Raw genomic sequence first — 13,920 nt, forward strand, 5'->3', positions numbered from 1 at the left:
GGTGGCATAGGTCAGTGATCCCTGAGAGAAGGGAAATGAATGATGTAATCGCGCAGTTGCCCAGCTTGCTACCTGAAAAGCGTTTCTAGGCTGTAGCATGGGGAGTGGGGAACTCAAGAAAGCAGGACAGTCCTTTGTTCAGAAAACAGTCTGGGGTTCAAGGAGGCCAAGGAAACCAGAGTTTGTAGGCAAAATTCTACAGAGAAGGCAGCTTTGTAGAGACAGTGCTCTAGAGATATGCAGAGGAGTCCCCTTGAGTACTGATAGGTGTTGCGTGCAAGCATGTGAGGAAACTACCCAAGGCAGATTACCCCAGAAAAGATTTGATAGAACAGTCTTTGAGGCTTTCACGTGACCGGGCAGCTCCAATTTCCATCACCTAGATGAGAAAGACCTTGTAATATGTGGGATATGCAATAGAGTCCTCAGAAGGGTACTGTCTCAGTAGTGGCATCAGATTAGTTCTAGACTGAAGGCTGCTCTGGATCCACCCTAACGCAGCTTCAGAGCAATTCTCAAAAAGATCAAATTAAGTTCCAGTTAACAGCGTCCACTATTAGAATAAAATCCAACAACATTTAAAGGAATGCAACAAATTCCAGCACACACAAATGTAAGATTCACAGTGTTTGGCGCGCAAAAAAATTACCAGGCCTACAAGGAATCATGAAAAGATACCCTTAACCAGGAGAAAATCCAGTCAATGAGAACAGACCTAGATATGAAACATGATAGAATTGGCAGACAAAGGATGTTACAGTAGCTATTCTGAATACGCTCCATATGTTCATGAGAAAGAGGAAGACTTGAACATGATGAGGAGAGAAATAGATGATAAAGAAAGGACCCAAATCGAATCTGTAGAAGTGAAAAATATATCTGAAATGAAAAATACAGTTGATAAGATTAACAGCAATCCTGTACAAACGCATGGAGAAAATAGAAGAGAAATAAATACTTCCCAGCTCGTTTTCTAAAGCCAGCATTACCCTGACACCAAAGCCAGCATTACCCTGACATCAAAAACATTATTAAAGAAACATAAAAATACCAATCAATATTCCCTATTAATATGTATGCAAAAATCCTTAAAATATACCAATAAATTGAATTGAATTCAGCAATATATAAAAAGGAGAATACGGCATAACCCATTAAGGTTCATTTCAGGAATATGGGTTTGGTTAACATTCCAAAAATTTAATATGATTCACTGTATGAACAGACTAAAAAAAAGGAAAAATTTATGATAATCTCAATAGATGCAGAAAAGTCATTTGGTAGAGTTCATCATCCATTCATGATAAAACCTTTCAGCAAATTAGGAACAGGAGGGAACTTCCTCAGTCTGATAAAGGGCATCTACCAAAAAAACTAGAGGCAGCATCATGTTTAGTGGTGAAAGACTGAATGAATCCTTTGTACTTAGGATCAGGAGCAGAGTAAGATGTCTCCTCACTTCCAGCCAGTGTTGTAGTGGAGGTCCTTTTCAGTGCAGCAAGGCAATACAAAGAAATAAAATGCATATAGATTAGAAATGAAGAAATAAATTTTTATAGACAACACAGTTGTCTATGCTGACAATCCTAAGGAATCTATAAAACTACTGGAACTAATAAGTGAGTTTAGCAAAGTTGAAGAGTATAAGGTCAATAAAAATCAGTTGTATTTCTGCATACTAGCAATGAACAATTAGAAATTGAAATTAAATATATACAAAGATAGATATTTATAACAGCATCAAAATATTAAATACTTAAGAAGCTGTTTAACAAATTATATGCAAGGCCTGAACAGTAAAAACTACAAAACACTACTGAGAGAAATTAAAGAAGGCCTGAAGAAATCGGTATATCAGTACTATGCTCATGAATTGAAAATCTCAGTGTTGTTGTGGGGGCAGACCACAAATTGATCTTAGGCTTCATGCAACTGCTGTAGAATTCAAAATGGGCTTTTTCTGAGGTAGAGATTAGTAAGATAACTATAAAATTTATGTGAATATGCAGAGGACCTAGAATAACCAAAACAATTTTGAAAAAGAACAAAGTTGGAGGACTGAGACCTGATTTCATGGCTTTAGTACAGTAAGCGGGGGTGGGGGGGGTATTTTCATAAAGATAGACATAAGATCAGTGGTACCTAATAGTACAGAAACTGATCTAGACATGTACGCTCAAAAGATTATTAACAAAGATAACTCAATGAGAAAAGGATAATCTTTTCAGCAAACAGTACTGGGATAATTAGATAACCATATTTTCAAGACTGAACCTTGACGCTTCACATCATATACAAAAGCTAACTTGAAATAGATCATAGACCTAAATATAAGAGTTAAAACTGCAAATCTTCTAGAATACCCTGAAGAAAATCTTAATGATCTTGGGTTAGGTAAAGAACCTTTGGTAGGACACAAAAAACATGGACATAAAAGGAAAAATAGATAAATTAGACTTCATCAAGTTTTAAATTATATTCTTCAAAAGACACTTTTAATAAAATGAAAGACAAGATATAGACAAATAAAATATTAGTAAAATATGTGTTTGATCCATTATCAGAACCAAATATATAATCAGATGCAAGATATATAGAAAATGCTTACATTATAGACAAATACATAGAGACAAACACAAAAAATTCAGTGAAAAAAAATGGCAAAAATATTTGAACAGATACTTCACTGAAAAAGATATATAGATGACTAATAAGTACATGAAAGACTTTTCAGTGTCTCGTGTCCTTAGGGAAATGAAAATTAAAACTAGAAGATACCAGTATAGGTCCTCTAAAATTAAGACTGACGGTACCAAGTCTTGGCAAAGATGTGGAACAGTGGGAACTCAGATACACTAGTAGTTGGCATGCAGAATGGTGCAGCCATTTGGAAAACAGTGTTTCGGTTCTTAAGATAAACTTTTACCGTATGAATGAGCCATTTCATCCCTGAGTATTTACCCAAGAGAAATGGAACCATATATCCACAAAATGATTTAAGATGATTTCTGATAGCTAAAAACTGAAGAGAAGCAGACTGGAGAGAACAAATTGTGTCATATCTGTACAGTGGATTACTACTCAGCAATGAAAAGGGAGGAATTATTGACGCATGCTCCAACGTGTATTTAAAAGCATTTTGCTGAGTAAAAGAAGCTAACCAGACACAGAAGAGCTATATATATTTATGATTCTGTTTATATGAAATTCTAGAAAAGGCAAAGTAAGGCGAGGACCAACCATCAAGAGGCTCGAAGAAGCTGTTGGGGTGACGTTAAATGCTGTGTCATGATTGCTGTGGTGATCACACAAGTGTATACATTTGTCAAAACCCCGTCAATTTAGACACTTAAAATCAGTGAATCTTATTATATGCAAATTATACCTCAATAAAGATGATCTCAAGAAATTAAAAAACAAAGGAAGGTTGGAAAGGCATTTCAGCAATGGCTAACAGTATGATCAAAAACAGAGAAGAGAGTCCTGGAGCAGGGATGCTAATTTAGCAGAATTATATGGCATATTTTGGGAGATGAATTTCATTTCATATTCAATATTATGGATTCTTTACTCTTACTGTTAATTAACTGGAATGTGGAAATAAGCAAGGCTTTGTAATTTGCCTAAAATAGGATAATTTTTAGTAATTATAAAATTAGATCACTGCAGAATAACTCAATTTTTTTGATTCGCCTTATCCTCTTTGTTTGTTTCAACAGAAGTCCATGTAATGCTTGATGGTCTGTTACCTCCTGACACCTATTTTAGATTTAATCCTGTTATGTGTGAAAACATACCTCTAGATGAAAGTCGAAATGAAAAACTGAATCAGCTGCAGTTGGAAGGGTTGAAGTACATAGAAAGAAATGAAGAAAAAATGAAAAAACTGGCAAAAATATTAAGTCAAGAAAAAACAACTCTGCAGAAAATTAATGATTGGATAAAACTAAAAACTGACATGTATGAAGGCCTTCCATTCTTTTCAAAATTGTGATGAGTGTGTGCATATAGTCTCCTCTAACTGAAAGACCGTGCAGAAGAGCCGCAGAATTCAATAAGGAATTCGGCATGACTACCTTTGAAATGCTTATGAATTCTGGGGACTCCTGAAAAGACAGTGTTCGGACCAGCTTGCACAGTACAGAGAGGGTGTACTTGGTTATAGAATTCATACAGGAATTAGGTTTTTATGATGTTAATAATTAACTGTACTTTAGGAATCTTACTGTGCTAGTTTTAGTACATATCAGTGTTGTATTGTTTGATGTTTGAAAATTTATTAATATATGTGCCAAACAAGAACTGAAAACTATCATACTTAGTATTTTTACTTTAGTCACCATCATCATGTTAAATTTGTTTGATCATTGATTTTCTTTCATGTGGAAAAGCTAATTTCTTCTTAAATTAATTCATCACTTTAAACTTCACTTAGGTTTTCTCTAGCTACATTCAACGATCCAAATGTTGCCTTCTACTGTTGTCATATCATCTAAACAGATGCAGAAAAAGTGGAATTCTCTCTTTCAAAGGACTTTTACATTTGTAAGATGAAAGAACCAGATAGTTTTCTATTCCAAATGTGTTTATTTCAACATTGTTTGGTTCCAAAAGATAGGTGAAATTCCAATCAACCACTTTTTCCCCCTGAAATTTCAAGATAATGCTATATGTTAACTTTTCTAGCTCTAGCTTATCATTCACTGTTATGAAATTATTTGAATTTACTGAGAAGATACCCCTATCATTAACAAAAATAAATTATTGAAATAATCTATGTTAAAAGGCTGATGTCATTTTTTAATTATTTATTATTCAGAATGTAGCCCTTCATCTCTTTGTAGCGTTTGAATTTACCTGTCAACAGTATGCTTTTAAAAAATGTCAGGCTTGTTTTACCTTAACTCCTGTAACCATCTGGACTTCACAGAATCTAATAACATATACACCAACCCGAATCATTATTTATGCTAACCAAATTCATCTTTGTTGTGTTCTCTATCTATCTGCCATGTAAATCTTTCACCATGTTTAGATTTGTCAGGAGAAATGGAAAAAGGTGAGTGTCCTTTGCTTTGTACACGTAAACTAGAGCTAAACCCGTTACCCAGATGGTCACACTGCGTCCCTGCGACGTTGATGTGCAGAGGCAGTGAGGTGTGGTTCACAGATGCTGGGGGAGCAGAGAGTCTGGATGCTGAGTGGGCTCTGATGCAGAGTCCTTCTGTTTGTACCTGGAGGAGGGTGGACAGCCTCTCTGGGCTTCAGATATTTTATTTGTACAATGAGAAGAGCTACCTCTAAAATTTTGTTTGCTCTGATGGCAACTGAAAAGTAAAGTCTGCACATGTACAAGCAAAAGATAGGAAGAGGTGTGAAAATGAATTTTCCATCCTCCACAGGTAAAATATCTGCTCTTTTCAAAGAAGCAAAGAATTGCCTATTTTAGAAAGAAAATGTAATAAATTATCCAACTCATCAATTTTTAAAATGTAGAAAATAAAAACTTTTTTGTAGCTCAGTCCTTTCGGGGAGTTTCAGTTCTTATTTCTGTAATAAATGCTGTGCTGGTAATATTTCAGTTCTGTTCTTGCAGCTGATGTTATTCTTTATTAAAAATAGTACCTCAGATAGAGTTGTCCCTGGAGGCATAAGGGCTGAATGGGATTTCTCCTTCGGGGTGGAGAGAGCCTGGCCTGGGTTATAGTTACACTCTGCATCTCTTCCTCTCCCACACTACATTTTTGTCAAGGAGAAAGTAGATGTCAAAGCAGTCTTCTGAGAGGGAGGGAAGTCAGGAGAAGTGAGCAGCAGTCTGAGGGGATAGGATGGTGCCCCCCTCTCCCCAGCAGTTACTGACACTGTCTCCCCTTTTCACTTAGGATAGAGCTGCTAATGACTGAAGTACTAGGACCCCTAAAGTTCCGAGCTCAAAATTTTACCTAACCCGCTATGCTCTAGAAATAATTCTAGTTACAGTTTAAAATATTTCACAGGTATCAGTGCTAGTGATGTGGCTAAAAACATCGATTTATAACATCCAAATTACAATTTTTAGACACAGTGTAAGTAACTATGAAGCTCCCAGTGATTTCTAAAGATATTATAAAATAGTCCTTTCAGACTGCAAATATTGATTGCATATTCATACACAACTGGAACAACTTGTACATGTAACGAAAATATAGATAATTGGAAATCAGAATATTTCTGGGTATTCATTGTAGTAAAGCAGATTTCAACCACAAGAAAATATGTACATTGCATTCTTGTCCTAACATGATGCAGTTCTGTTTTACAGCTGCAGTTAACTTTCCATCCCTTGTTTTTGTTTGGCTTGTTATTTCCCTCTTGAACAGCACAAGGTACAAGTGTACTCTGACCATAGCTTTTTTCTTAAACCACACAGCATGGCATCTAAGTATGTTCCCATGTCACTGTCCCCATCCCTGTTTCTTTAGCTCTTTTCACTCCCCAATCAAAAGTACACCCAGTTGAGACACTTGTAGAGACATGGATGGACCTAGAGACTGTCATACAGAGTGAAGTTAGAAAGAGAAAAATAAATACCATATATTAACACATATATGCAGAATGTAGAAAAATGGTACAAATCAACCAGTTTGTAAGGCAGAAATAAGAGACACAGATGTAGAGAACAAACATATGGACACCAAGTGGGGAAAGCGGGGAGTATTGGGGGGGGGAATGAATTGGGAGATTGGGATACCAAATTGTACACTCTAAATATATGCAGTTTATTGTATGTTAACTATCTCAATAAAAGTTCTTAAAAAATAAAAATAAATGAGAAAAAAAAAAAGTACTCCCAGTTGAGTGGTGCACCCACTTTCAATTATTCTTGTCCCCATTTGTACTTGAAACTGATTAGGTGAAGAACTATGTGATTCACCTGAGATAACCTTCACTTTATAATGAAGCCAGTGTTCTCCTTTGTCCAAAAGCAGAGTGGATTTCTTTTCAGGAAAGAAGAAAAGCAAAGAATACTCTTCTGAAAGATGAAGGCTCACTACCAAGTAGGTTATGGATTCTTCATTGGACTGTTTTTAAAGTAGGATCAGTTCTTTATGAGAAAAATGTTTTAAACATAGATAAATGGCTTATTTAGGCTCCTTCCAGTGCAATAATTTTGTGATAATTTATAAAAGTAAACAGTGATCAAATGAGTTAAATGTCTGTCAAAGAAGAAATTAGGATATTCTTCCTTATTCATTCATATCACTTATTCTGTAAGATTTAACTGATGTCTTTGGCAAACAGTTTATGCTTGAAAAATTCATTTAAATTAACTAGTTTTCATTCATGTCAATGATGTATCTCATTTTTTAAAATTATTTAGATTTTTTTAAAAATTTGGCAATGTATGCCTTGTGAGTATATTTTGAAAAATGATTAAGTCAAAATTTATCCACTGTGAATAGTTTTATTATAACTTAAGTAAAGTTGATTAAATTGTAATTCCATTTTTACATTAAGGGAGATTTCATAGCTCTGAAAGCAGAGAAGCATAAATGTGTTTAAGTATTTTCACTTGTATAGAGGAAACAAGAATATTTTTATATGTTTTTTTATTTAATTTTTTTTTTTTTTTTTTGCAGAGATTATTGTATTTCTTTTCTTTTCTTTTTTTTTCTTTTTTTTTGAACCCTGAACCAGCTCTCCGGTTCCCACGCTCCCGCTCCCGGACCCTCCGTTCAGCCGCGGATCAACGTCTTGGTCCGGGAACGCTGAGCCACGCTGCGGACCCTCCGTATGTTTCTCACTCCCTCCCGTCTGCCACTATTTAATAATTTTTTTTGGCCTCACCGTGTGGCTTGTGGAATCTTAGTTCCCCAACTGGAAATTGAACCCTGGGCCCTTCGCAGTGAAAGCTCAGAGTCCTAACCACTGGACCACCACAAAATTCGCTGTGATTGTTAATAGCTAACATCTAGCACTTGTATGCCAGCCACTATAGTGAAAGCTCTGTATCCATTATCTCATTATATTGTTTATATCCCCATTGAAGGAGGTGCTATTATTCCTATATTTCAGCTAAGAAAACCAAGGATATAGAAAGTTAAATAATAGTGAAGTAAAGAGGATAATTATAAACATTTTAAACTTTTGCCTCTCCCATTTAGCCAGGTTCAGCAGTTCATTATTCATTGTGCAGATATTTGAGTACCATCTTTATCCCAGGACCAACTCCAGCCTTTACATCACCCATATTTGATCATCAATTCCTGCTTTAATGTGAAGTATCTTTTTCTCCTCTCTTTTTTACAGCTTGATAGAAGTGTAATTTCCATACCAAAAAAGTCATCCATTGTAAGTGTACAATTCAGTATTTTTTAGTAGATTTATAGGGTTGTGCAACCATCAGATAATACAGTTTTAGAGCAATTCCATCATCCGCGAAAGCTCCCTCATGCCCAGTTGTAGCTATTCCCTACTCCTGTCACCTGCTCCAGACAGCCACTGATGTGCTTTCTGCCTGTGTAGATTTACCATTTCTGGATATTTCCTATAAAAGGGATCATACAGTATGTAATCTTTTGCATCTGGCTTTTTTTCACTTGGCATGTTTTTGAGATTCATCCAGGTTGCAGCATGTATTAGTAGTTGACTCCTTTTCGTTGCTGAGTAATAGTCCACTGTATGGATAGACCATATTTTGTTTATTCTTAAGTTGGTGAGCATTTGAATTGTTTTTAGTATTTACTTATGGTGACTAATGCTGCAGTGAGATTCATGTGCAAGCCTTTGTGAGGATGTATGTTTTCATTTCTCTCAAGTAGATATCTGGAGGTGGAGTTGCTGCAACAGTTGTATGGTAAGTGTGTGTTGAACTTGGAAGAAACAGCCAGTTTTCCAAAGTGTCTATACCATTTTACATACCCATCAGCAGTGTAGGAGAGTTCCAGTTTCTACACATCTTCAGTCCTCAGTATTGTCTTTTTGATTATAGCCATCATAGGGGTATGTAATGGTATTTCATTGGGGTTTGGGTTTGCAGCCCCCCAGTAACTATTGATGTTGAGCATCTTTTTAGATGCTTATTAGTTATTTGTATATCTTCTTTGTATATAACTCTTTTGCCCATTTTAAAATTGGCTTATTTGTCTTATTGTTCAGTTACAAGAGTTCTTTATATATCCTGGATGCAAATCTTTTGCCAGATATATATTTATCTCCCAGTCCATGGATCATCTTTTCGTTTTCTCAGTAGTGTAACTGCTTACTTGTATGTAAGCAGGCATACAGGTTTTTAATTTTGATGGTCAGTTTATCAGTTTATTCTTTTGAGTTAATTTTGTGTGAATAAGGGTCAAAGTTATCTCTCTTCTCTTTTTTCTTTTTTCTTTTTTTTTTTTTTTGGCACAAAGATAACCCATTGTCTCAGCATCATTAAAAATATCCTCTCACCACTGAATTGTCTTTGTACTTTTGTCAGAAATCTGTTATCTTTATATTCGTGAGTTGATTTCTCGACTCTCTTTTCTGTTCCATTGAGCTATGTTTTAATCCTATACCAGTACCACACTGTCCTGGTTACTATAGCTGTATAATAACTTTTAAAATCAGACAGTATAATTCTTCCAGCTTGTGCTTTTTCAAATTTATTTTGGCTTTTCTGGTTCCTTTGCATTTCCGCATAAATTGTAGAATCAGCTTGTCAGCATGTGCGCGTGCACACACACACATACACAGCCATCTGGAATTCTGATAGGGATACACTGAATGTATAAAGTTGGGAGAACTGACGTATTAGCAGTATTCTTTCAGTCGTGTCTGCCCTTTGAAGCATACAGTGAACATGGACTATCTCCATTTTATTTAGATTAAAAAAATTTTTTTTCTAAGCAATGTTATGTAGTTTTCAGTGTACACATGTTGCACTCCTTTTGTAAAATTTATTTCTAAGTATTTTTAAAATTTTGATACAATCATGAATGGAATTTTTTTTAATTTCATTTCCTGATTGTTCCTAGTATATAGAAATATGTATATACAGTGATTGCAACTCTGGTGATAGCATGATTTTCCATCTTATGAATTATCCAACTAGTAATGTCACAATGACCTACTCCATGAAGTATGGATAGGGTGCTACAGATTGTGAAAAATGATTACAGTATATAATGGTCTCACTGGTAATGCATGACTATGTGATAGTTCTGTTATTTGTATTTTGGGCAGTGAACACCTCTTTTTAAGTATTCAATTCTAATTGTGCAGCAATATGTATATATATTAAATATTGCATTTACATTACTGTGTTATTTTTGCATAAAGGTATTTAAATCTCCGGAAATAATATTGATTTAGGAAAATCAGGTCATGGATTCTGGATTAGATGATATTTTATTATTGCAGGCGCTCAATAACTGGAGAGTTACTGAGTTACATTTTAATGTTTTGTCTTACGTTATTCTTAATGTAAAATGTTTTGCATTTATTTCTGATTAAATATGTTGAGTTGCGTTAGCGTTTAGTCTCAGTCAATAAAAACATGTTTTGTTTTGTGTTTTTTTGGCTATGCAGCATAGCTTGTGGGATCTTAGTTCCACAACCAAGGATCAAACCCTGGTCCACTGCAGTGAAAGCCTGGGTCCTAATCACTGGACCACCAGGGAATTCCCTCAATCAGTAAAAACGTGAATTATAGATTAGTATTTTAGAGAAGATCAATATGGTAGGTGCTCAACACATTCATTAGATTCAGAATTTTGGAATTAGCTTGCTTTCTGTGTTTTCAGATTTCTTCATTGTAGATTCCTGTGCTGAATATTAACTAATAAAAAAATATTTTGACATAAGCCGAGCAATTGTGAACTCTCGAGGGCAGAAATTCCTGAAATGCATATATTTAAAACAGGAGTCAGTGATGAATTTAAACTATGGCACAGAACAATAAACATGAAAGCTCATCACAGGCTTTGTGAATTTATGAAAGTGTACACTTTCTTAGTTTTCTTTTACCAGTTAACAGGACAACAAATAAGACATTTCTAGTAGTGGAAATTGGCCGCTTGCCTGATCTTTCAGTTGTTTCTGAGACTGCTGTAATTTACCTTTGTTCATTCCAATGATTCTGAGAGATTCCTGCTCCTTGTGAATGACAGCCATTAAACGCATAAGCTTCCACTTTACTACCTTTATGCGGAACAACCATGACATTTGAGTGTTTACTAAGTACCAGGAACTGAGCTAAGCAGGTTACATGTATTATAGCACATTTAATCCTCCCAGTAAGCCTATGAGGTGAAAAAGTTGCCCAAGATATCACAGATAGGAAGTGGTAGATGAATCCATTTTCTAAACCATGACTCTTCCTATACCTCTTCCCTAGACCTTTCTTTCCTGAGATGTTCTAAAGAGATTTCACATCCAGTTTCCTAAACTGAATCTATAACCTCTAGGGTTTAATCACTGAAGAAGTATAATTCCAACATCAGCTTGTGTGACTACTTCTTCTGTCCTTGTCTACCACGGTGGTTCTCTACCAGAAGTGTATTCCCCTCTCCCTGGAAGAATTTGAAAACTGGGGGAGGGAGGGGCGATTGTCTGGGGGAACTGCTGGCATTTTAGTACCCCAGGAGGCAGAGATGGTAAATATTAGGCAGTGCACAGGGCACAGGGCAGCCTCTCGCAGTGACCTCTCCCACCCAAAATACCAACATCGCTCCCGTTCAGAAGCATGAGCTGCTTATCCACTCAATGTAAGTGAGGAGTTTCTTCCACAAGAGATTGAGGATATACTTTGCTCACAGTTAGGGTGCAGAAACCATTTGTAAAATTCCATTTTGAATCCATCTCAAAAACAATTCTTTTTGCATTCGTTGCCCCTTGTTTTGTTTTTTGTTTTGTGTGTGTGTGTTGCCAAGTTTAAATACAGCTAAACCATTCACTTAATCTTACTTTTTTGGACCAAATCTATGGCAGTTACTCTTTCACGACTAGGAAATAGGAAGGAGGGAGATCACATTAAAAAACAGTTTGTTCTGTTCCTGGCAGAGCTATGCACCATCCAAAAAAAGATTCAGAGAGTACAGATGGCCCTGGACTAAACTCTTTGCGTGTGCTGGGCCAAGGGTTTGATAAATGCGTGTCTCTCAGGAGTCACATTGATTGCCTTGTTCATTATAAGCCTTTATTCAACTGATACCAGTCAATTAAAATTCATCACACTCCACAGATATGTATTATTAGTTTAGTCTGTTAGAGTGTTGACTGTAATGTTGACTCACCTCCGTGAGGAAAATGTTTAACTTAATACAGATTCATTCCTTGCCTCTAGACAATACATACTCTGAATTGTATTTTAAAGATTTCAGTCTGAATATAAACAGATTGCATGGTCCAAAATGGTTGAGAGTTCCAGCCACAGTTGTAGCTAACATTTATTGCCATTTAATCTTCATAACAGGATGCTCTCATGATCCCTATTTTATACTAGCACTGGGATGATGGTGATGAAGTTCAGACTCTATATCCTTCCCCAGAGAGAAGCAAATAGCCTTTTCATTATCAGCGTGAAATTATAGATTATAATGTAAACATGGGTATATAGCTTAAATTATGTATCTGAGATGCATGCCTTAATATTCTTTCACATATTTTATTCTCATGTACATCACATTTAGATGCCTGATTTGTATTTTTAGACAGTTCAAACCAAGCTAAATGTACTCATAGAAGAATAAAACAGCAAGTTAACAATTATGACTTGGTAGCACTCTTTCTTATAGCATGTACTGCTACTGACAGTGTTTGCAAAAGGTAAATGATAACAGCAACCCAAAAGTCCACTATCTGAGAAGAAAGGAAAGCTATGTCATCTTATATTAATTATATGTATTCTCAACACTCCTTACCCTAAAATAGTATTTAATGTCAAATTTTAATTAAATTACCTATCAAAATAATTTTAAAAGAAGTGAGAGTGCAATTCAAAATAATCCATACCTTGGTCAAATAGGATATTAAAAAGAAAAAAAGTCATCAAATGTTTTACGCCAGAATACACTTGGCATAAAAGTCCTTAGGATTCCGTATAGGAATCTTGCAGAAGAAAATCTTATGTTTCATTATGTTTTGTACAATTGGACCACATTTTCAAAAACAAATGTTCTAGGATAACAAACAGTCATTGTGCTTTTGTGTCTGTGGTACTATATGAACAATCTAAGGAAACCTTAAAAGTCCCTCAATTAAAAAAGTTAGATAAAACCAGTGTAACTTGCACCTCTTTCTGCCTTTCAGATTTGGTGTTAAAAATGTGTTTTGTAAAAAAAATAATACTAGTAGAATTAAGAGCCATTTAAAATCACAGGTTTCTTTTTTTTCTGTCTAAGATGTTAAAGCCACATCTTATAAATCACAGGTGCTGTTATTTTGTTAATTTTGAATGAACGTGTTTGGTATCAGGATACAGTTAATCCATACATGTTTAAACATGTTGAATTCCTGTTGAATTCCATTTCCTATGTTGAATTATGTGAAAAGTACCCAATGCTGACACTCAGAAACTGTAGAAGTGATAGAACTCTAGACTATTTGCTTAGTATATAATGCAAATATACATATATATGCATATAGTGTATAACAAAGAAATGTATGCTGCAGAGGTTTTGATGAAGGTTAGATGATATAGAATTTTGTGATGTAGGCTTATACCACTTTCATTTTTTGAGCATGAGAGTGGCTTTGTCCCGATCTTTAGATACAGTATCCCGGGTGTCGGCAGTAGTGTGTGGAAAAATACTGCCACGTCCGTTTCATCACAAGTATAATTATCAGCTCACGGAATAAGATTTCAACTCCAACTTTCTTTAGAGTAATTTTCACAATCAGATATTTACTTAAAAAAGTATCCTATATGCACTGCAATCATTCAAAAACATCTTCAAAAAT

General features: G+C 35.3%; 1 protein-coding gene across 2 annotated transcripts in view; it reads left to right on the top strand.

The window, feature by feature from the left end:
- Window positions 1-4,827, top strand: part of PNPLA8 (patatin like phospholipase domain containing 8) — a 45,261-nt gene extending 40,434 nt beyond the window's left edge. The window contains exon 10 of one of the 2 annotated variants that reach the window (XM_057732304.1): window positions 3,720-4,827. In XM_057732304.1, coding sequence (XP_057588287.1) covers window positions 3,720-3,994 — 275 coding nt within the window. In that variant the 3' untranslated portion in view covers window positions 3,995-4,827. The remainder of the gene's footprint in view (window positions 1-3,719) is intronic. The other variant, XM_057732306.1, reaches the window with a different exon arrangement.
- Window positions 4,828-13,920: the final 9,093 nt, after the last annotated feature.

This window comes from Hippopotamus amphibius, chromosome 4 (genome assembly GCF_030028045.1).
Source record: "Hippopotamus amphibius kiboko isolate mHipAmp2 chromosome 4, mHipAmp2.hap2, whole genome shotgun sequence".
Taxonomy (NCBI): Eukaryota; Metazoa; Chordata; class Mammalia; order Artiodactyla; family Hippopotamidae; genus Hippopotamus; species Hippopotamus amphibius.